The 24749-nt window shown below is 41.1% G+C and overlaps 1 protein-coding gene across 2 annotated transcripts in view; it reads left to right on the top strand.

Moving 5' to 3' along the window:
* The window catches only part of NALCN (sodium leak channel, non-selective), a 290882-nt gene that overhangs the window by 155602 nt on the left and 110531 nt on the right, over positions 1 to 24749 (top strand). For both annotated transcript variants that reach the window (XM_060233672.1, XM_060233671.1), the window contains 3 exons: positions 2306 to 2437; positions 6281 to 6448; positions 21887 to 22078. In XM_060233672.1, coding sequence (XP_060089655.1) covers positions 2306 to 2437; positions 6281 to 6448; positions 21887 to 22078 — 492 coding nt within the window. The remainder of the gene's footprint in view (positions 1 to 2305; positions 2438 to 6280; positions 6449 to 21886; positions 22079 to 24749) is intronic.

The following is a 24749-nucleotide window of genomic DNA, read 5'->3' as shown; positions in this document are numbered from 1 at the left end:
CCATGTGTTCTCTGAAAAAGCTCTGTAATCCAAATGGCACAGGGCGGGCCAGGCAGTGGTCCAAAAATGCTGTTCAGTTTTGTTCTGTCCAGTGAGAAAAATTCTGTTTCTACATCCCACTTCCCTGGCCTTTTGTGAATGTAGCAAAAAATATTCAAGTGGAAGTTCAAAATGGATTATTTCGTATTTTCTTCGGCCTGTGAATTCATGTCAAAATTCATAGTTTGCAAAGTTAACAAAAGGAATCGATGCAAAATTATGACTTGAGTATATTGTTTATTTTAGCCAGAAATAAAGGAAATGATTAGTAAGTAAGTAAGTAAGTTTTATTCTTATATCCCGCCCTCCCCCGCCAAAGGCGGGCTCAGGGCGGCTCACAGACATGGCATGCCATGATTTAGATAAAATACAAGATAAACAATGATTTAAAATAAAGTTCAATTACATAAATTAATTAAAATAGATAAAACAGGAGCTGTTAGTGGTATACTTTTTCTTTTTTTACCCATGACAATTTTCACAGTGAAATGGAAGTTCTCAGGAGGATGGTCCTTCTGAAAAAACTCCAATATACAGTTTTCTCTCTTGGCTCTATGCAGGCCCATAGCTAATCAGGGGCCCACAGGGCCTGGCCCCCTGACAGATGTTTGGGCCCCTGACCCCCCATTCCAAAGCCACCCCTGCCTTCCCACTCCTGTGCAATTTAATTGCACAGAAGGGGCACCCAAGAGCAGCTGCTGTTTATCCCATGTATTTAAAGGGTAAGTCAATCATCTTATTGGCTGGCTCTAAATCACATGGGGGGGGAGGAAGAGGGGTGGCCCCCGGCCTTTCCAGCTTCCTGCTCTCACTCCCATGACCCCCTCCCCCCCGCAGCCCATAGCTACAGGGCTGGCTCTATGGCTTTCTTTGCAGTTTGTTTAGTTGCTATGTTCTTACTCCATGAGCCTAGCCAATTGTTTGTGTGTAAAGTGCCATCATGTTGCAGCTAATTTATGGTGGTGACTCCATTAAGGAGATTCCAAGTCAAGTGCTAAGCAAAGATAGTTTGTCATTGCCTTCCTCTGCAGACTCTTCTGGGTGGTCTCCAATCCAAGTACCACTCCTGCTTAGCTTCCAAGATCTGATGAGACCAGGGTACCATGCCTCCTTCCCCCCTGCCCAGCCAACCAGATTTGACTACAGAAGTTGAAGAAGTGATTCACTGGAATGGAATAAAAGAGTTCCTTATCTGTGTTGGACTAAAATTAACAGATGCATCCCATATTAAATCAGAATTCAATAGTGATTCCAGTATCTTAAAAACCACTAACTTGTCAGCATTATATCCTGTTTGTATTATACCATACAGAATTTTAAGCTTTCTGGTCTTTTTATTTCAAGGTCTTAACTAATTTTATACTATATAAACAAAAATCTATGTTTATGAATCGTCCCAGGATCCACGTTGAAGTTAGAAATTAATTAAGAAACATAAGAAGAGCCATGCTAGATCAGACCAGTGGTCTATCTAGTCCAACATCCTGCCTCACACAATGGCCAGCTAGTTCCTCTGGAGGGCCATTAACAGGGCATAGAGACTGAGACCTTCTCCTGATGGTGGCTGCTGGCAGTAGGACTCAGAGGTCCACTACCTCTGAATGTAGAAGTTCCCGTTAGTCTGCATGTCTAGTAGCCACTGATAGACCTATCCTCCATGAATCTATCTAATGGCCTTTAAAAGCTGTTTCTCCCTGTGGCCATCACTACATCCTCTGGCAGCAAATTCCACATTTTAATCACTCTCTCTGTAAAGAATTATTTCTACTGCCCATCATAAATCTACTGCCCATCAGCTTTCTTTGATGACCTTGAGTTTTAGTATTTCAGGAGAGAGAAAGAAATTTTCTAAACTGAAAAATCCCAAACTCTTCAACCTGTCCTTATAGAGAAGGCACTCCAACCCCCTAATCATGTTGGTTGCCCCTCTTCTGTGCTAACATAATATATTTGTAAAAGCTGGGTGTAGCCATTTGATCATGTCAGGAAAGAAAGTCAAAGTGGTATGCATACTTCTGAGCATGGAACGCTCCAATTGAGTTGGTTCTGGAGTCTTTTAACTGGGTCCCTAACTTTCTGTGTTTTCAAATTTTCTCCATTTTTGCTAGAATTCTGTGCACATCACCGACGATTCGTAGGAATTTCGAGACCTGCTACTTCTGCCCCATGTGAATGAATATAATCCTTTTAATGTCTGATTGTTAATTTATACTTTTCCAACCAAGTCAAGAGTATGGCTAAATGTGTGCTTTGTCACCTTCTGCAGAGAATGATGAGGTCTTCCATTTTCCATATGTTCATCCTGAGCATGGTGGCAGTGGACGTCATCGTTGCAGCTAGCAATTATTACAAGGGAGAAACTTTTAAGAGGCAGTATGATGAATTCTACCTTGCAGAGGTGAGTGCCAGCTATTTTTTTTCAGTAAGAATAAATAAGGCGACTCAGGTGAATGCCAAGCAGTTCTAAGCATGTAAGTTTTTATGGTTGTAAAGCACAGTAATAATCCTTGAGTGATTCGTTCATATTTTTCTGACAACATCTGACAGGCCTAGTGTACAGCATTCTGAAGGACAATTTTCTCAAACAAAATGTCAGTGGTAATGAGACAAGAAGGAGGCAGAGCACAGCGATGGGCTTTCTGCAACAAACTGTAGTAAATGTAGACAAATTCTACCCTTCTTTTTTTTTCCAAAATTGAAAATAGAAATTTAAGTTCACCACCGGGTTCATGAAATGTACTTCCAATTGCACTTAATTTTTCTGAGTCGTGACATAACACAAGTACCCATTTGTTCTCTCCTAGGATTATCAAAGTCAATTTATAACCAATGCTTTGGGAGTTTGCAGCTTTAAAGTAGGGAAGAGAAAAAGTCTTAGCTGTTAAAGGGTACTATGTGTAGGCTCAAGGTTTTCATTGTTACAGTTCATCACTAACAAGAATTCGAAATACCTAACAGAAGAGCACGGCATTCCATTCTCTACAGAAGAAAACAGGAGTGTGTGTACAGGAGGATTACTATAGTAATCTCTGAACATATTTCAGGGCAGCTAGATTGCTGCTACAAGGTTTGCAGTACAGCCATAGTTGCAGTTACACCCTTTTAAGCCCACTATATCCAATGGGCTTAGAAGGGTATTACTGCTTAGTTTGGCACTATTCATCATATATTCTGTAGCCTAACTATTTCCCCAGTGAAGGAAATCCATCATAAAATTGTTCGACAGAAGTTCCAATGTCTGCAGAGTCAGCACTTCTGAAAACAAGGCTACAATGTTTTATTCACTTAACTTGTGAAAGGCCCATCGTTATTAGGAGCAGGATGTGTCTGCCATGGACGAAATGTTATTTCTGCCTTCTCCACGAGAACGGTTTGTAATTTTAGCTGCCTTTCACACGTATGGAAGAATGTAAAATGCTGCATTTGGAAGCCAATGGCTTTCCCCCCTTCCCTGTGAGCCAAACTATTAAGAATCAAGCCCAATTCCCTTTCATGGTTGCACTGTAATGTGATGGAATATTAAGAAACTGCCTGTTAGACAGAATGTTGCATGTTAGCATACAATGTCTTGTGTGGCAGATTCACAAGCAGGAAAAAAAAAGTTGCCTCAAACACCTCTCTGAACAGTTTGGAGGGTAGGGTTGCCAATCCCCAGGTGGACAGGAAATTAAGATAATAAACCTCCGCAAAACCCAGCCTCAAATTACTAAATATTAATATCAAATAACTACAAATACTAGAACTTTATATTCAATTGTGCAAAAGCATATATAAATGGCAAATAAAGAACATAAACCTTCACCCAAAGTCATTTACAGACAAATCAATGTCCAGGAAATTCCAAAGGATGGATGAAGGCAGAAATTCAAACGTTCAAGTCTTTCATTAAGAACAATGCTTCCAGAAGTTTTTTTGCATTGAAGAATTTCAAATAGAGAACGATGCTCCTTTGTACAGCAAGGCACATAGGTTTCGGAATGCGACGCGGTAGTACTTTGGTCCCACGTTTCGCACTTGCTTCTACAAGCTTTACAGTTTCTTTATGCATTTTACAAGAGCACTAGGCGTCAGAATTCTTGGCTCACGCAGGAGCCCAATCAGATAATGATGACATCATTTCCACATTGAATATAAATTTCTAGTATTTGTATTTATTTGATATTAATATTTGGTAATTTGAGGCTGGGTTTTGCGGAGGTTTATTACCTTAATTTCCTGCTCTATTATCCGCGTTGCTCTTTGTGGGTTGATCAATCCCCAGGCGGGGGCAGGGGATCCCCTAGTTTGGAGGCCCTCCCCCCACTTCAGGATCATCAGAAAGTGGGACAGGGGCGAGGGAGAAATGTCTGCTGGGCACTCCATTATTCCCTATGGAGACTGATTCCCATAGGGTATAATGGAGAATTGATCTGTGGGTATCTGGGGCTTGAGGGGGGGCTGTTTTTTGAGGTGGTGACACCAAATTTGCCGTATAGCATCCGATGCCTCTCCTCAAAACACCTTCAAGTTTCAAAGGGATTGGAACAGGGGGTCCAATTCTGTGTGCCCCAGAAGAAGGTGCCCCTATCCTTCATTATTTCCAATGGAGGGAAGGCATTTAAAAGGTGTGTGGTGCCTTTAAATATGATGGCCAGAACTCTCTTTGGAGTTCAATTAAGCTTGTCACAGCCTAGCTCCTGACTCCACCCCCAAAGTCTCTTGGCTCCACCCCCAAAATCCCCAGATATTTCTTGAATTGGACCTGGGAACCCACTTGGAGGGTGTAAGCCAACACTCTCCTGGCATGTTCTTCCAGGTTAGGTAGAGAATGCACTCCTTGATGATATCCCAACCTCATTGCCTTCCTCACTCTCTATGTTGCACCTTTCTGGGAGGTATAACTATTTGATCAGAAGAGGAGATGACAGCCTGGTGAATTGCAGTCATTTATATTCCTGCTTTGTATTTATTTATTTATTTATTTATTTATTCTATAGAAACATTTATATCCCACCTTGCAGATAACATCTTTGGTTAAAAACAAAAACAAAATAGCATACCCACAAATTATCCCCCCCTTAAAAGATGCCTGCTCCCTCAAAAGCCCTGAAAAACAGGCAGACCTTGTAGTGCCTCTTGAAGATCTTCAAGGGGGGGCCCTCCCTCCAGTGTTCCCTCTTAGCTGAGTTAGTGTGAGCTAGCTCACAGTTTTTTAGCCTCCAGCTCACAGATTTTTGTCTTAGCTCAGGAAGAAATAGCCCCAGAGCAAACTAATTTATGCAGTCGCTCACAACTTTAATGCCAGTAGCACACACGGTAGAATTTTTGCTCACAAGACTCCACAGCTTAGAGGGAGCATTACCTCCCTCACCTCTTCAGCGAGCCCATTCCGCAGTGCTGCAGCTACAGTGGTTTTCATGACTGACTGGATCTATCCCCTCACATCAGTTTGAATTCCAAGGCTTCTCACAGAGAATTGTCATGGCTGCAAGATTGCTACTTCTGGTTTTGAAAACATCAGATGTTTTAATTGTATCCAAATGCTATGCAAAGCATTCAATATATATATATATATTTTAAAAAAATGTTAGTAGTTTGGAGCACTTTGACAAGCATATGAAATGCAAATTATCCAACCCACAACATTCTGGAATAAATTAAAATATATTTAACTCTGTAATTGTTAATCTCATAATGGAACATTGAAAAGTGTTTACATCCTACAAGATGCTTTCACTGTGACCCATTAAAAATCTTGAGCATTTTTTTTTTGTTTTAGTATACAAAAATCCCAACTTTTCTCTGGGCTTGAGATTCTATTTTGCTTATTTTTGTATTGTGGGGATATTAAAAAAGCAGACCATAGCTATGTTTCAAGTACATGGGTTTCACAAACTATGCATGAATGGTCAGGTTTTTCTTCAGGCAACGAGGTTGCCGTGAGTACAGAAGCCAGATTCAGCCAGGCCAAAACAGTTGTGTGAACAAGTTCTAGGTGCTATGAACTCAAGGGCTTATTGCTGGTATTTCTTTCCTATGACAAAAGGGCTTTTATCTTGGTGGAAAGAAGGGTAATTTCTGCCTCTTCCCCTCTTCCAGTGCCTGCCTCTACATCTCTCCACAGGATCAAAATTTGTGGAATAGTCAGTGGATTACAGAGAAAAAAGGGGAAAGCCCTGTTCTGCATTCTCACTCTGCTCTTTGATATTGTAGGATAGAAGCCCTTATTCTAGGACCTGTTCTCCTCATTATTTTTTCCCAGGTTGCATTTACAGTTCTGTTTGATCTGGAAGCTCTCCTAAAGATCTGGTGTTTGGGCTTCACGGGATACATCAGTTCTTCTCTTCACAAATTTGAACTGCTGCTGGTTGTTGGAACTACGCTACATATTTATCCAGACCTCTACCATTCCCAGTTTACATATTTTCAGGTACCGTATAAATGTCTGCTTCATGATATACTGTAATGGGGCAACTGAGCTTTATTTTGGATGTATTGGAACAATAGGAAATAAGTAACATAGATCCATGTGAAGATTCGGTCATCATAGTAAGTTAAATTGTAGTAAGTTAATATATATATTGGGAAAATATAGAGTCACCCAAAATGTTATTAAGAAAAAAAGCCTTAAAGTTCAATATGGCTTAAGTGCTGCCTCAAGCATCTGAAACCTTGGGCCCCTGGGGTTTACATCAGAATAGCCCCTTCACGCCTATTCCATTGGATCACCTTACCAAACTGAGTTAGCCTTTTTAAAACAAAGGATTAACTGGTTTGGGCAGACCACCTGTTTGTTGTAGTAGTTCAGAATCATTCGGGTCTCCTAGCTGGGGTGAGACCATCATTTTAAAATGAAAAGCTGCTGTGTTGAGGCACTTTAAAATTTAAATATAAAAATTAGAACCACCGTTCTAGGTCTTGTGCGCTGTGCTGAGGTTGTACCTTGATGAGGAATTCTGCCCATTTGAACTTGCTGCTGTCCGTTCAATGCTTCGACCTATCAGCCAAGAGGGGGTGAAGAGAGCCAAGAAACAGTGGGAGTGAAGCTCCCACACTGATTTTAACTCACCAGCCAACTCTTTGACGGCAGGGTTCTAATTATCAAGCACTGTAGACAAGTTCTTGCTATCAAATTCAAACCCAATTGCTTTCTTTATTCATTTGCCAACACAGGAAACATAACAGCAACATTTTCAGGTTAAACAGAGAAGTTGGCATGATAAGAAAGTTCAGAGAGAGAGAGAAAGCAGTTTCAATGAGCTAAGCCAAAACAATGGTTCCTGGAGAGACAAAAAATAAAACTAAAATAAATCTATGTTCCACCATGTTGGATGCTACAATGAATTTCTGCTTTAAAAAAAATAAAATGAAAAGCCCAGGAATGCTCATACATTATTTATAAACAAATTTGAAGTGAATGACAAGTAATTAATAATACATAAAGGGTAAATAATGAATGGTGCAGATAAATGTTTTAAAAATTGTAAGCCAGGATGCAGTCAACTGAGAAAAGGTTCTGTCTTCTGAAGTTATGGAAACAGAAATAACTTCCCATATTCAGCAAATGAGACTCAGCAAAAATCCATCCAGGAAAAAAAAATGCCAACTCTAAAATATCTTTTGATTATGTAAGATTTTTAGATTTTAGCACATAAAGAATTTACTGATTCCACTGCAGCCATAAGCTGTAAAGGTGAGCCATTTATGGAGCATGCTTGAATTCACAAGTGCTAAGACAAAGAATGCCAGCTCGTATTAAGTCATAGTACATAGGCCGTTTATTTCAACAAAGCAAAAAAATACCCCAGTGCATATTTTTGTACTTACTTTTACTATCAACCAGTAAATACCTAAAGACAGATAAAAAGAGGCACACTTAACTAGAGGGTCTCCCAAACTGAATCCACTTCTAAACTTAAAGTAGTTTTTGGGAACCTCTTGTAAAGAAATGCCATGCTACTTTCCTGCTCCCCAACAACAACAAAATAGCAGGAATCTCATATTGGTTAACACCAGGACTTTTTTTTTTTTAGCAGGAATGCACAGGAACGCAGTTCTGGCTGGCTTGATGTCAGGGGATGTGACCTAATATGCAAATGAGTTCCTGCTGAGTCTTTTTAAAAAAAACACACAAAAACCCAGTGCAAAATGATGGCAATGTCAGGGGGTGTGACCTGATATGCAAATGAGTTCCTGCCAGGCTTTTTCTACAAGAAAAGCTCTTGTTAACACTGAACGAGTATGTGTTTTCTTTTTCTTCTCCTCCTCCTGGCCTCATGACCCACCTATGAAATGGTCACAATCCACTTTTGGGTCCTGATCAACACATTGAGAGCCACTGATTCAACCCATTCTGTGAAAGTCTGCAATAGGTTTGCATTCACTTGAACCCATGGAGGAATTTTCACTTTATAGATGTAATGCAGCAAGGAGCTAAGAAACTTAATATGTCAGTCACTGACAGCGAAATGATGGTAATTAGTTTTTACTGCTATTGGCTTAAATAGGAATGCCTTCAAAGTGAGCATCTGAAGCTTTCTTAGTTTGGGGAGGAGGAAAAAAACCTAATTCAAACATTAGATTCGCAATATGGTTGCCATTGAATATTGTTCCATCGCAAGCTATACTGGAAACACATGAGATGGACAGATGTCATGGTCACTTCCCACACCAGTACAGGGTAGCACTGTCTTGAACGCAGTCATTTCATCTATTCATTCCATGTGGTTCCAAAATACTGATGCTGATGTACTGTGACACTGGGCCACAGCATCCATACCATACAGGTAAGTGCCCCATTGAAAGTGACTTTCCATGCTTTTGTAAGTATCATATGGTGGTTTATTTATAACATTAGTTCTTAGGGTAGTTCTTTTGCCTTTCAGAAACTGTTGCATTCCCCAGTCATTTTAACCAGCTTATTGCCTACTTTCACTGCTTTAAATAAATCAGAACAGTCATCAAGGGAGCTGGTGTAGCGTAGTGGCTAAGCAGGGGAGTTGTGATTTGGAATCCCTTTGTTTTTTAAACCTTGCCTTTGCTATCAATATTGTAGATAGTCCTAGGCAAGCCATACTCTCTATCTCTGTCTCTCTTGCTGTCTTAGCCCCTTCCACCTCATTTGTACTATGGGGATAATAATTATAATTGCATCTTGGTTTATTTGGATGTTGAAAAGATGATTTAGTAATACTGTGAAATGCTTTGAGCACTGAAAAATAAATTTATTTTCAGAGTCATTTGGCACATCACATGGATGGAGTGGCCAGGCAATTCCCCTCTATCACTGTCCACCCAGTCCTCCCTCTGCTTCTCTTGGTCAAGAATCTGATCCCAGGATGCTAGAGCTGCCCTGGCCATTGAAAGAGCCAGCACTACCCATCGGGAAGGCTCCTTGGAGCTCATAAGTCTAAGATTCCTATCCCCAGACACCTACCTTCTTCCATAGGCATGCTCCAATTGATAACAGCAGTTTTGCTTCATGTGCTACCAACATGTAAGTTTGGTATGTGGCTGAAGGACATAGGGCAGGACTGGAGTTATAGAACTCTCTCTTGAGGAGGGAGAAACATTTGGTTTTGTGGGTTTTTAGGCTTCAGACAAAACTGCACCTTGAAAAGACTTTTGGAGCCATCATTATGGTAGCTGTTGTTGAATTTTGAATGCTGGTGTTCTTTTTGAAGTGGCTGCCATTTCTTAGGTTTTGTTTTGCTTATTTAATGGCTGTTGAGGGAAAGACTGTATGGTATTCCCAATATGATATGACAGGGTTGTTCATATGTATGAGAAACCTTAAGTAAGAGGACATTAAATAAGAGTGTGTTGCAAGGAATGGTTGTTGTTTTTGTGGGCTGTTTGTGAGTGGTTGCGGCATCTCTTGTGTGTTCTTGTTTTTGTCATTATTTCAGGCCAAACCACCACCACCACCCCCTCCATCTTTTTGCTATTCCCAATATGATGGCTTTGAACTTGTCAAAGGCCACTTTGTGAACCAATTTGGGTCAAAACTGAGATGAAATATTTTGAACAAATAAATGTGATCATTCTACTGGACACAATCACCTAAAGCGAAGTATATTTAGATCCTACTGTTTTCATTCAGCTATTGCTTAAGTCTCTACTGTTGACATTAAAAAGGCTTAATTTTGGCTGGAGGTTGCCTTTGGTTTTTGCCTTTCTCAGGCATAGTTTTGTTGTTGATTTTTCCAGCCCGACTCTCCTTGTTGTTGTTGTTTTTAACTTCTCATAAGCCTTTACAGTTTGAAAGTAGAGCTCTTGTTCAGCCTATGAAGAACCATGAATACTTAAGAGGCCTCTTAAGTCAGAAGGACTATCTGTGTTTTATCTACCAATAAAAATGTATATTGCTGCTGGCTGCTAAAGGGCTTGTTAATAGAATAGTTCCTGAGGGTCCCATTTTGTTGAAAGCAATCGGCATTTATGAAACTGAAACTAGTGGTGCACAATGGGCCACTGTTGTAAAAGTGTGCACAGATTCCTAAATTATGTAGCATTTTAAAAGTTTAATGACTCCATTCTCAGTTACTAAAATGTGGGATCACAGATTAATTGTTAATTGCAAATTAAAAACTCTTCTTCCCTCCAGAAGAGATGACTCCCAGAGAACTAGCTGCCTTGTAAATTACACAGCTGTCCCAAATATCTCAATGTAGCCTCAAATTTGATGCAAAAGAAAACAGCGATAGCTTTTCTTTCAGGTTCATATCCAAAGCTGATTGCTTCTCAAGGTTGTTGAAATAACAACAGGTTTCTCTCCACTATAAAAACAGTAAGCAACTATAGCTGATTTTGCTCTACTGCAATTAAGGTCCTTGCATTTTTAAACTGTGGATTTTTCTACAATACTGATGGTTTTTATTTTGAATGTGTTCATGTATTCGCTTTAAAAAAAAAACAGTTTGATTTTAGAAGGCGAATGTTATAGATGGTCTTCCTGTCTACAGCCAAGAACCTTTTGTTTATTAACATGGGTTAAATGACTTATTAGCATACAATTGAGCTCCTTGGAGAAATGCAAGGGATTGATTTTGTTAAAAAAATTTAAAAGATACTTTCTTTGAGGTTTTGAAGAATATTAACATATTTGAGTAATTATTAAGTAGGGGGGCCAAGCAGGGTTGCAAGGTCTGTGTTGGAAAACACCTGGAGGCTTTGGGGGTGGAGCTAAGAGAAGGTGGAGTTTGAGGAGGGGTGGGGCCTCAGCATGGTACAATGCCATAGAGTCCACCCTTCAAAACAGCTATTTTCTCAAGGGAAGCTGATCTCAGCCGGCTGGAGATTACTTGTAAAAGTGGAAGGTTTCCAGGCCCCATCTGGAGGCTGGCAACCCTAGAGCCAAGTCTCCAGATAATTAACTACATCTGTAGGTTCTTCTAGCAGTTGGGAAAATCCTTGTAACATCTGAATCATCATAAACCAGGCACTATGGTTTTTTAACAAGAAATACCCACTCTTCCGAGGCAAAAGATATCCCCTGCTTTGATATATCAGAAACAAGGGTTTACGTTTTATAATTTGGATTTGGGAAAACATGATTGCATTTTAAGAATTATTTTTCCAGTATAATAATTATTATTAGCAGCCCCATAGCGCAGAGTGGTAAAGCAGCAGTACTGCAGTACTGTGATCTGAACTCTTTGCTCACAACCTGAGTTAGATTCCAGCAGAAGCTGGATTCAGGTAGCCGAACCAAGGTTGACTCAGCCTTCCATCCTTCCGAGGTTGGTAAAATGAGTACCCAGCTTGCTGGGGGGAAAGTGTAAACGACTGGGGAAGGCAATGGCAAACCACCCCGTAAAAAGTCTGCTGTGAGAACGTTGTGAAAGCAACATCACCCCAGAGTTGGAAACAACTGGTGCTTGCACAGGGGACTACCTTTACCTTTTTATGATTATTATTATTACACCAGCATAACATAGTTACTATTTATTTATGTAAATGTATATAAATACAACTTATATCCTGCCTTTTTGCACTTACAAGTGTACAAATTTGCACATCCGAATGTCCTTGGCCAATAAAAGACATGCAGCTGAAGTCCAGGTGAGGAGGAAGAAAAAAAAGTTTATTGCAATAACTGGAGAGCAGAGCCAAGCCAAAGCCTGCATACCAAGCTGCTCTAAAATTCTTTCAAAATGGTTATAACGTTATATACCATTGATGACATATTGGCACATATTATCATACACACCAGCTAATTGGCTGCAACAACCTGCATGATTTCATCGCGAGAGCCGGCTACGCACTACTGATACATTTTGCCCATAAGCCTATTGGACAGGATCTATGTTGCAGAAAGAAATTCTACTTTGCATGCACCTTGACCAGATAAATCCGCTTTGGAGCTCTAAGAGCCCCCTACTTCTATTGTTGCCTAGGAATACAGTAGAGATACAGTGAGGCATAGGGCAAGGTTATAGATTAGACCAGAATGTTGGTAATGCTTCTAGAAGTCCTTTTTTCCCCTCTTCTCAGTCAGGTCTACCTGTGTGTTAGCCCTTAGGGATGTTACTTAAGCATGCTTGTAGCTGTGACCCACACAAGGGCTGCTGAGATGGCTAACAATTTAAAACACATGTGATAAAATTACATTATAAAACCATTAAAATCAACCTTCCTCCCAAACATGCATCATCAAAACAGTTTTTACAAGAATTAAAAAGCAGAGTTAAGATACATACAAAACAGTTAAAAATCCATACAAAACCCCAAAACGTTGCTTAGAAAGGAGGGATTTTTGAGGGAGTGCCAAACAAAGTTAAAGAGTCTTCACCCGCTGGCAGAAGTTGGCAAAAGAAGAGGGCAGAGAAATCTGGAGCTCCATTAAATAATGCTTCCTGTATTTAAAAATACGTAGCCATCTACTCCTTTAACATCTCTATAAAGATACATACGTGTGGCAGCAGAAGCATCTGTCACATTAAAAGATTTAGGTCACCTTCTGAAGTCCAAATCTCCTACCAGCAAATGACAAGGGAGGTTGAAAAATACATTACTGTTTGTGTCAGGGTGCACAAGCCTGAAATCTACCATGTCCAGAGGCAATCAAGTCCCTGGGGAGTGCTGTAAGGCTTCTCCAAATCAGTGAGGATCAAAAGATTGTCTTCACCTACATACTTGTGTGGGTTAGACACATTCTAATATCCTCAGACATTCTAATATTTATGATGTCAGTTCTACTGTATCCCCAGCCAACACCAAAAGAGATGGCTGGGAAAGGAACTCCCACATTAAACACACTTTCATTTATCCACAAGACCTATTTTTCACCTTCCTGGAATTCCCTGCTCTGCAGCAGAGACTGCATTATTTATTAGCCTTACAATTTAACCAGCACATTCATCATTCCTTTTTTTAACCATTTTGGTTGCAATTCAGCTTCCAAAACTAACAACAAAAAATTCTTTTATACAGCAATTTGTGTGGTCTTCTGACTACCAGCACTCCAAAACCGCATTATGCTTTTTATATATATATACAGGCATAATCCAGGTAAATGCAAGCACTGGGAGAGAGTTCAGTAAGATCAATGGTGTTTGCTTAATTTTGCTACAGTTCTATTCTGCCATTCCTCCAAGGAGCTTAGGGCAGCCAATCTCTGAAGTAGTCTCCCTCCCCACCATATGTATATGTAGGGGACACATATACAATGTGTATATATAATTCCAGCCATTGCATTACACTGGTTCTGGGCTCTGGCAAGAATTTCTTCTCTTGGCTCCCCTTACCACTGATAAAATTACAATGCTCAGAATTTTCCATTTTAGAAATGTATTGTCCTTCATGGTTGTTATAAATATGATGAATGAATGAGTGAGTGAATGAATGAATGAGATGACGAGTTTGAAGCTGGAAGTGCTGATCTATCCCAGCAATGATGCCAGGAGTTCAGACTAGCACAATGGTCTTGGATATTGCATCTGGATCACATCCAGTTTTGAAGCTTAGTGATTGCTGCCTCAAGCTGTGTAAAAAAATACTTCTGCAGTGGTCCTTCTCTATGTCGAAAATGAACAACCAGTCTTCCCCTGTGGGATCCTGATCGGATGGAATATGTCCCGCACCCAACCATTCATTTGTTTCCAAAGAGATATTTCTGAACCATCACCTGTTATTCTAGGGCTGAGATCACACACACTAAATAATGCACTTTCAGTGCACTTTCCAACTGGATTTTGCCAGTTCACACAGTAACAAGTGCATTGAAAGGTGATTGAAAGTGTATTATTTAGTGTGTGTCATGTGATCTTAGCCCAGGTCTTCCTAGGCAATCAAAACTTTTTTGCTTGCAAAATGTTAATTACTGGAGCCAGTATCACAGCATCATCTCAGTGGGTTAAAAAAAAAATTAACGCGAAAAATCTTTGGAATGATAGTGATGGAATTTCCAACAGTGTGTAAATATGTTCTGTTATCAAAGGCCATGTCAGCCAATGCAGCAAAAATGAAGAATTAATTGTAATACATAAACCAGGTTTCAAACTACTATAACAGTTTGAGCCTTATTGAAGTGTATTGTACTACATTGTCTCCCTCTGATCCTCAAAAACAGTTGAGCTGGCTGAACTGAATAAATGCATGAATTGGTGGAGGGAAGGAGCTTTGAAGATGATCCTGCCCTTTCCTCTCTTAATGAAAACAAACGGGCTAGCAAAATAGTCCCTGGAAAGATTAATGCACTGTTTAAATGTCAATTAAGGCACTTTAGGTGGGGGTGGAGGAGGACACCCAAACTAAAACAGTTAAGTGGAAAACTGCACGGCTAAAAGTTGTTGGACTCAGGGAAGAATCGTGCTTTAGCAACCATTTTTCCTTCTAATCCATCTACTCCTGTTTAAATTTGTATCTGGCTATTATTATGTTTTTCCTGGAATCAGAAGTCTGCATAATATAATGATTTATTGGCTAATCCCTTTGCAGACTCAAAAAAAAGCATGACCCATGAGGTTTACAAAGCAAGTAGAAATGTGCAATATGCACCAAGTATGTAACTAATACTATGCTGGTAAGAATTTGCACCGTGGATGGAATGGTATAGGTCAGCAGAAGCAAGCTAGTGTCTCTGCTAGCTACATATTGATAAAAGCTAAGTTACCATGCACACCATTTTAAAAATTGTTTTATTTCATTTTCTTCTCCAAGCTGTGTTTTTCTTTCTTTTCTTATGTTCTTTATTCTATTTTCCCTCATTAGATTTTCCCCCAGTATTTTTGTTTTTCACTCATTTGGGATGGAATTTTCTGAGCCCAAAGCTCTCATATGTGGCATTCTGCCTACCAATTTCAGGTACACATGGAGGAGGTCTCTGTTTTATATGCATATAAACTTCTCTCACAAGAAGAGTACAGAGACATTTGACACCCCAAAAAGGAAAGCAGCAGGGCAGAGAAAGGAGAGCTAGAACAGCAGCTTGTGTGCTATGGTTCTGTCATCTGGAACCTAAAGTAGGCTACAGACTTCCCAAGAGCAGGGATCTATCCTTCAGAGCAGTATGGAGATTGAGATCCCAGATTAAGTCTAACTGCATCTAGGTTCACAGGGATAGCAGAAGCACGCCACCCATGTGAACTGGTTGAGCCAGCAAGGCTCTCTGCTTATCCCAGGGCCAGGGTCATAACTAACTAGGGGGCCATGGGGCCTGGCCCCTGACAGGGGTTTTTTTGGGAGGAACTTACCCCCCCCCTGTCCCAGGACTGCCCCTCCCCTTCCTGCATGATTTAAATCACGCACGAGGGGCACATAGGAGGAGCCACTGCCCTTCTCATGGCATTTAAAGGGCCCACAAATCAGCTGATCAGTGGGCTCTAAATCCTTCAGGAGGGGCGAGGAGTTGGGTTGATGGAATCCAGAAAAAAAATCTGGTAAAAGTGGGGTTGCCAGGTCTTACCTGGCTGCTGGTGGGCAATGCACACGGAGCAGTGACATCACCTGGAAGTGCCATCATTGTGTTGGGCATGTTGTGCAGGGGGCACTCTAGCATTTGGGGGGAAACTCTATGGCACCAGGCAAAACGATGTCATGTCTGGGTGACATCATCATGCTGGGCACATTGGGTGACAATGGAACTCTTCAGGGGGTGGGGCTCCCTCCACTAGCCATCTCCATGCCAGTGGGTCGGAGGCCCCAAAATTGGGGAAACCCCTGCCTGAGAACCCTAGGTAAAAGCATTTGGTAAAACAATGCAACATGGCCCTGTTATTACCATATATTTATATTGTTTTGTACATTCCAAGAAATAAAAAAGTTGTAAAGTCCTATTTAATGTATGCATACTCAAATACATATTAGAACTTAGTCTTTAATTTGTGGCTTTGTAAATAATATCACAGCAACAAACATGGATGCTATTGCATTCATAGAGTATAATAGAGGAAAACCTCTCAGTCATAGCCTTCTCTCACTTATATACAATACTCAAATCATACTTGTGTGCACACATGATGTAATCCTAAATCAGGTTTACTCAGAAATTAATGCCGTATTATTCAATGGGACTTAATTTCAGAAAAATGTAATCAGGATTTCAGTTCTAATTTAGCAATTGTAATAGCTAAACATGTTATAGAAAAACCTATCAACACAAAGTCTCATAATAAGAAAATGCTGGGCATGGACTTGTACAACTCTGCTTGTACAGAACTGAACAGAACCCCCTAGATAGCAAAAGAGAAAATACTTACTGGCAGAAACACTGTACAGAAATCTATCAGTCCAATCTTCTTTGGTGGTGAGATTGGTATTGTGTTGATTGGTGAATGTCCAATGTCCACTTACTTTATCTGCTGACTCATTCCCTTTCACCTCATGCTCTCAGCATCTGTACTGGACTGTAAAACCATTAACAAGGAGCCAGAATGCTGAGAATTAATGATATTTTCAAATTATTGCCAACTGCCTTCCGTCGATTTGATTACTTAATATAATTCTTTTAAAGATTCAGGTGTTTTCAGCTTAGTTCTTGATTAGTTGATGCCTGACAGCAAGTCATTATCATAGGGTTGTCATCTCTGGGTTGGGAAATTCCTGGAGATATAGGAGTAGAGCCTGAGGACAGTGACTTCAGTGGGGTATAATGCCATAGAGTCCTCCTGCAGAAACGGCCATTTTCTCCAAAGGAACTGATCTCCGTGGTTTGGAAATCAGTTGCAATTCCAGGAGATCTCCAGGCCCCACCTGGAAGTTAAGCCAAGTAACGAAAAATAGATGGTGAACAAATTACTAATATCAAAAATTGTTATCACATTTGTAGAAAATGCATTAAAGTTTAAATCTGATATCCATTACAGTAACAATTCCGGCAGGTATTTTTGATTAGTTATACATACACATAGCACTTTAATATTTAAATCCCATGTGAGTGCTTACGCTGAGATTTTTTACTACAAAGAAATTGGTGCTTCTTATGCTTGTTGACTGTTAATAAGTGGTGAGTGTATTTTATGTATTGATTATGTATTGAGTGCAGGTTTATGTAATACATAAACACTTTATATATTTCCATATAAAGTGTATGCCATTATGACTATTGTACATGAATCTAGGCTTAAAACATGAGAGAATGTGGATGATATTCAACCTCTCCATGAAGAAGGTCTCGGAAACAGACTAATAAGCTATCCAGCTTCATTGAGGTAGTTCTGAGATGTCCATCCACTGATTCCATATTTGGAACTTTTTGAAATTTATTGGACTATATTGAAAAGTTTGCACAAGCACTTTATTGCACCGCATTGCATCACATTAAGAGGGGAAAAAAACTTTGTATAGAAATAGACAATGTTACTGTAATGGATATTGGAATTAAACTTTAATGAATTTTCTACAAATCTGATACAATTTTTGATATTAGTCATTTATTCACAGTCTATTTTTGGTTACTTGGCTCATCATACCATGCATCTCGTAATTGCTATTCTCACCTGGAGGTTGACAACCCTTGTAAATAAGGGTTTGTTTGCATGTAGCTTTTTTTCTTTTTCTTTTCAAAACTATGTTCTCTCAATGCATGGTCTGTTAGCTAAATGTTTAATGCAGGAGTGCCACTATAGATTTTAGCAAAGGAGGGAAGATTTTGCTGGGTCACAGCACAGTTAAAAATTGAAGTCAGTGGGCCTGTATAGGATTGCTCTGTATATTACAGTAAAGCAATACATTTTAAGTTAATTTATGTTGGGAAAAGGTGGAGAAACTGTCATTTTCAGCACCATCTGGCACAGGACGGAGTCTTCCCTCTCAAGCCTACAAGTAAGAACTGTCTGTTTGACCTGCACCTGATGAGCAAGCCAGCAAGCTGCCAATGCATAGCAAGAAAACTTTTCAGTCAGACATAGCTCAGTAGTATTCTTTCTTTTATCTGCTATTTCTTGTGCCTTAGTTCCTTTCTAGTGTAAACTCTTCGTAACTTGAGTAGTTTACTAAAACTGAAGTATTTTCCTATCCTTTGGTGTCTGGAGTTACTGAGAGCTTACAGAAAACCTTAGAGGAGAACCTGGGAAGCTAAAAGCCTCTGGTAACAGGTTTAGGAGGGAGAGCTAGAACAGCAGCTTGTATGCTATGGTTCTGTCATCTGGAACCTAAAGTAGGCTACAGAATCACCAAGAACAGGGATCTGTCCTTCAGAGCAGTATGAAGGTTGAGGTCCCAAATTAAGTGTAACTGCATCTAGGTTCACAGGGATAGCAGAAGTCTATGCTTCAGTGCCAGGGAGCAGAAGTGGTACGGTCTGGATCCCTTGAGTCTCCTGAATGGCTAAGGTGGCTGTGGTTCAGCACCTGGGAGCAGGAGTGGTAAGGTCTGGATTCCTTGAGTCTCCTGGATGGCTAAGGTGGCTGTGGTTCAGCACCTGGGAGCAGGAGTGGTAAGGTCAGGATTCCTTGAGTCTCCTGGATGGCTAAGGTGGCTGTGGTTCAGCACCTGGGAGCAGGAGTGGTAAGGTCTGGATCCCTTGAGTCTCCTGAATGGCTAAGGTGGCTGTGGTTCAGCACCTGGGAGCAGGAGTGGTAAGGTCTGGATCCCTTGAGTCTCCTGAATGGCTAAGGTGGCTGTGGTTCAGCACCTGGGAGCAGGAGTGGTAAGGTCTGGATCCCTTGAGTCTCCTGAATGGCTAAGGTGGCTGTGGTTCAGCACCTGGGAGCAGGAGTGGTAAGGCCTGGATCCCTTGAGTCTCCTGAATGGCTAAGGTGGCTGTGGTTCAGCACCTGGGAGCAGGAGTGGTAAGGTCTGGATCCCTTGAGTCTCCTGAATGGCTAAGGTGGCTGTGGTTCAGCACCTGGGAGCAGGAGTGGTAAGGTCTGGATCCCTTGAGTCTCCTGAATGGCTAAGGTGGCTGTGGTTCAGCACCTGGGAGCAGGAGTGGTAAGGTCTGGATCCCTTGAGTCTCCTGAATGGCTAAGGTGGCTGTGGTTCAGCACCTGGGAGCAGGAGTGGTAAGGTCTGGATCCCTTGAGTCTCCTGAATAGCTAAGGTGGCTGTGGTTCAGCACCTGGGAGCAGGAGTGGTAAGGCCTGGATCCCTTGAGTCTCCTGAATGGCTAAGGTGGCTGTGGTTCAGCACCTGGGAGCAGGAGTGGTAAGGTCTGGATCCCTTGAGTCTCCTGAATGGCTAAGGTGGCTGTGGTTCAGCACCTGGGAGCAGGAGTGGTAAGGTCTGGATCCCTTGAGTCTCCTGAATGGCTAAGGTGGCTGTGGTTCAGCAACTGGGAGCAGGAGTGGTAAGGTCTGGATCCCTTGAGTCTCCTGAATGGCTAAGGTGGCTGTGGTTCAGCACCTGGGAGCAGGAGTGGTAAGGCCTGGATCCCTTGAGTCTCCTGAATGGCTAAGGTGGCTGTGGTTCAGCACCTGGGAGCAGGAGTGGTAAGGTCTGGATCCCTTGAGTCTCCTGAATGGCTAAGGTGGCTGTGCTTCAGCACCTGGGAGCAGGAGTGGTAAGGTCTGGATCCCTTGAGTCTCCTGAATGGCTAAGGTGGCTGTGGTTCAGCACCTGGGAGCAGGAGTGGTAAGGTCTGGATCCCTTGAGTCTCCTGAATGGCTAAGGTGGCTGTGGTTCAGCACCTGGGAGCAGGAGTGAGGTCTGGATCCCTTGAGTCTCCTGAATGGCTAAGGTGGCTGTGGTTCAGCACCTGGGAGCAGGAGTGGTAAGGCCTGGATCCCTTGAGTCTCCTGAATGGCTAAGGTGGCTGTGGTTCAGCACCTGGGAGCAGGAGTGGTAAGGCCTGGATCCCTTGAGTCTCCTGAATGGCTAAGGTGGCTGTGGTTCAGCACCTGGGAGCAGGAGTGGTAAGGTCTGGATCCCTTGAGTCTCCTGAATGGCTAAGGTGGCTGTGGTTCAGCACCTGGGAGCAGGAGTGGTAAGACCTGGATCCCTTGAGTCTCCTGAATGGCTAAGGTGGCTGTGGTTCAGCACCTGGGAGCAGGAGTGGTAAGGCCTGGATCCCTTGAGTCTCCTGAATGGCTAAGGTGGCTGTGGTTCAGCACCTGGGAGCAGGAGTGGTAAGGCCTGGATCCCTTGAGTCTCCTGAATGGCTAAGGTGGCTGTGGTTCAGCACCTGGGAGCAGGAGTGGTAAGGCCTGGATCCCTTGAGTCTCCTGAATGGCTAAGGTGGCTGTGGTTCAGCACCTGGGAGCAGGAGTGGTAAGGCCTGGATCCCTTGAGTCTCCTGAATGGCTAAGGTGGCTGTGGTTCAGCACCTGGGAGCAGGAGTAGGGCTCTCTAGGACCGTACACAGGGGATTGCATGATAGGCTTTATACCCAGAACTGTGGGGTTTTTTTCTAATTTAAATTTTATTGATTTTTTTAAACGTAATTGACATAACAAACATAGGGAGTTTCCTTCCAAGCATTGCAAATAATTAGTGTGTGAGTTCAACATATGTATCCATAAACCAAAATTCAAAGTTACAAAGGAAGTTACATATTAGTATATTGATGACTCCATCTTTATTAAATTTATGTTTTAGGTTTCCTGAATAGTTAATGAAAAGCTAATGATCCTTAGTCTATTATCAGTGTTAAAAATACTGATAAGGGATAGAATAAGCACAGTGGTGTAATACTGATAAGGTACAGAATAAACACATTTATGTAAACAACCATATATTATAAACTGATCAATTCAGTAGATTGTTGGATTTAAGATAAACAAAAACTGGATCCCAATAGTATTGTATATAGTTAGTTGTCGATAATAAAGACTCTCCTAAAAAGAATACATTTTGCAAAATTTGAGACATAATGAAAGTTTCCCAAATTCTATCATACCATGTTTCGAGTATAAGTTTAGTTGAATCTTTCCAGCAGGAGGCAATGGTATTTCTGGCAGCTGCTAGAAGTTGGGAAATAAAATCTCTCTTGGATTTTAGCATCAAGGTATCCGGCCAGTGATCTAAAAGCAGAAATTCAGAACTGAAAGGGATGTTCACCCCTGTCCATTCTACAGTTCGAATCCTGACTTTTGACCACAAAGATTCCACCTCCTGACACTCCCAGAACTGTTATGCATTCAGCTGTTTCTCCCTTTTAACTTAAGAACACACATGTGGTTTCAAGATCAAAGCTGTGGCTGGTCGATCCTTGTTTGAACATATGGACCCACTGTTGATCGCTGCAGATTCATTCTTTTTTTTAGCACCACCAAAAAGCTTTTATTACTAATATGCTATAACTGTAATACACTGTAAGACTGAGGGAAAACATCCAGGAAATCAATGATCTGGAACATTTGTTACTTTCTTCTTCACCATATGGCATTTCACATCAGGAGGTGACTCGAAATAAAACATTCTGTGTTTATTCTCATTTGACATCCTGCAGTAAAATCAGTAACTGCATTTCCTTTGTCTTTTTACCCAGGTTCTTCGGGTGGTCCGACTTATAAAAATTTCGCCTGCCCTGGAAGACTTTGTGTATAAGATTTTTGGACCTGGAAAAAAGCTGGGGAGTTTAGTTGTTTTCACTGCCAGCTTATTAATTGTAATGTCAGCAATCAGTTTGCAAATGTTCTGTTTTGTGGAAGAACTAGACAGATTTACAACATTTCCAAGGGTAAGTGTAAAAAAAAAGTTATACTGCTGTCATTTTCTTACCAAATATCTTTAAAGTCTATCTTTGTTAAGACCAGCTGTTTAGATGATGAGAAGGGTGGGTTGCTCCTATATGGTGGATGGATTTGTTTTGGCTTGTTTGGCTTTGTGGAACACACTGAACCAGGGGTGGAATTCTAGCAGGAGCTCTTCTGCATATTAGGCCACACACCCCTGATAGAGCCAATCCTACAAGAGTTTGCAAGGCTCTTTTTGTAAGCTCTTGGAAGATTAGCTACATTGGGGGGGGCGGGGGGGCCCTATATTCAGAGGACCTCCTGCTAGAATTCCACCCCTGCACTGAACCATGCAGAAAGATGAGCTGTAAATGTTTCAGTAATTAAATAACAATTTGTAGGATTGTTTCAGTTGTATCTCTTTTTTTTCTTCCAAAAAGTTCAGAAGAATATATGTTAGGTTGGATCCAGCCACCTTTTCTTTCCAGAAAAGGTTATGCTAGGGATCATGGGATCTACATGGACAAAAGATGTATGGGATAGGAGAATAATGAGGTAAAATTGAAAAGTTCACAGGATCCAGCCTGTTGATTCCCAAGGGTTATCATGTCAAGTATGGGTTGGCCAGTTATTCGGTTTTGCATAGCTTCAGAAGCAGAGCCCAAATGTGGATGAATATCCAGATTCCATCAGAGCTAAAGCACTAGCTGAAGAGTGTTCTTTAGAGTTTTTTTAAAAATGTAAATGTTGAAAAGTAATTCAGAATAACACTTGGTTCTGACCAAGCAAAAATCTTTCGCATGTTCAGTTTCAGAGCCCAATGCAGTTTAGAGTCAAACAGGCCAGAGATCCCATCTTCAGAGACCAATATTTTGTTGACTGTCCAGTTAGTGTCTGGTATGTCAGACATTCAGCCCCAGAACAAACGGAAAGCTCCAATAGAAAACAAGCAAAAGTTAGAGAGCACATGTCTTGGTCTACTTTGACATGATGTGAGACCGCCACGTCTGGTGACGTGTTATGGGCACTTGTAAAGATTAGCAACTGGTGATATAATTTGGATTTTTCCACGAGGTGCTAAAATATCTTGGATGAATCTCAGAGAAGGAGCTACAGATATACCAGAGAGAGCTAGATGTATGATAATGCTATTCAAAGTGCTACAGGTCTCTTAACTCTTTCCTGTTGCTACACACAAACATGGCTACCTGTCATGATCTAATTCCCTAGTTTGTTAGGGTTTTATTACTTACAATTTTGTTGTGGTTTTTAACACAGAGAAGCATTAACAGAGGTCATTTTGTAGAAAAAGAGGTGCTAGAGCTCATTAGCACAATTCATTTGCATATGCCACACACTCCTGACATCACCAAAAGGTGTATCAGATTATATCACCTCAACATCTACCTTAAAATGCTTCTTGAATTATAATTGCCGTCATAAAAGTTTACTCCCATCATACTTTTTAAATTACTTTCTCCTATGTGGCCACAGTGTCATGAGGAAGATTTCCATCTGTCTGCTTTATATGGTTTGGTTATTTTCCCATTTTTTGTGGAGGGGAAATATTAGAAAGTTTGTCAAATGTTAGAGTTCAGCAAAATTCTCACAGGGGGTTTAAACAATGGAGCCCAGAAGCAAGTGTGGTTTTTTTTGGGGGGGGGGGGAGGAGGTAAGAAAGAGTACAGTGAAATTTAGAGATTCCGGAGCTCTGCTCCTGTGAGCTCCTGCCCAGAATGAGGCCTGAGTATTAACAATGTGATCCTCCAGTTTCTGCAATCCAACCTCAGGACTCTGCCACAAGTAAGCCATCCTTATCTCACAGATGAAGCCCTTAAATCCAGCTTTACGTTGATTGTGGACCTCCCAGTTCTCCATTGTCAGTGCCCTGAGATGATAAATGTAGTTCTGGTCAACACTGAGGTGTCATGCAAATTGATCAGGGGATGCTGCCAAGAGTGCACATGTATCCCCTCATCTGACTGTTTGACCAGGCATGAGGGAACTGAAGGAGGTAAGTGGCTTAACAGGGTAATGAGAAAGGCCATTCCTGCCCTGCATGGAGCACAGTAGCTGTCAGCTAAGCAAAAACAAAAGCAAAATGGCAGTCACACAAGCTGACACTGTACCTTTTTTACCATTTCCCCAGATGCTGCAAAACAAGTACACTTAGCCAAATGAGAACAATTGATTATCGTGTCCATTAATGTCGTTGAATCAGAAGATTAGGACTAAAAACAGCACAAGCACTGCAGGAACATTACTGGGTTTTGAAAGAAATGGGGGTGGGGGGAAATAGGCAGAAAATCTTCATTCGCTAATGTCTCTAAATTGCATGCTTTCACATGGTTACCTGACAAATAGTAAAGAAATAGAAGCCTGTGGTTGCTATGGTTACCAACAACAGCATTCTCTGGCCCGTTTTTGTCTTCTAATGTTGTCTGATGGATTTGTTTTCAAGTCAGTATGGACCTCTAAAAGGAACTTTTGAAACTGCTTTTACTTTTTTTTATCCATTTGTAATTTTCTAAAGTCATGCTTGATCTAAAGGAAATACAGAATGTGGTTGTAGTTTTTAGAAAAGTTTTGATTATTTGGAACCAGGTCCTCTTAAATATCTGCCCTTCCTCAGAAGAAACTGTATTGATCTCCTAAGGACTGGCTGTTGTATTAAAA

Source organism: Heteronotia binoei, chromosome 3 (genome assembly GCF_032191835.1).
Source record: "Heteronotia binoei isolate CCM8104 ecotype False Entrance Well chromosome 3, APGP_CSIRO_Hbin_v1, whole genome shotgun sequence".
NCBI classification, from domain to species: domain Eukaryota; kingdom Metazoa; phylum Chordata; class Lepidosauria; order Squamata; family Gekkonidae; genus Heteronotia; species Heteronotia binoei.
The sequence above is the reverse complement of the archived record's forward strand: the minus strand, read 5'-3'. Positions and strand labels throughout refer to the sequence as shown.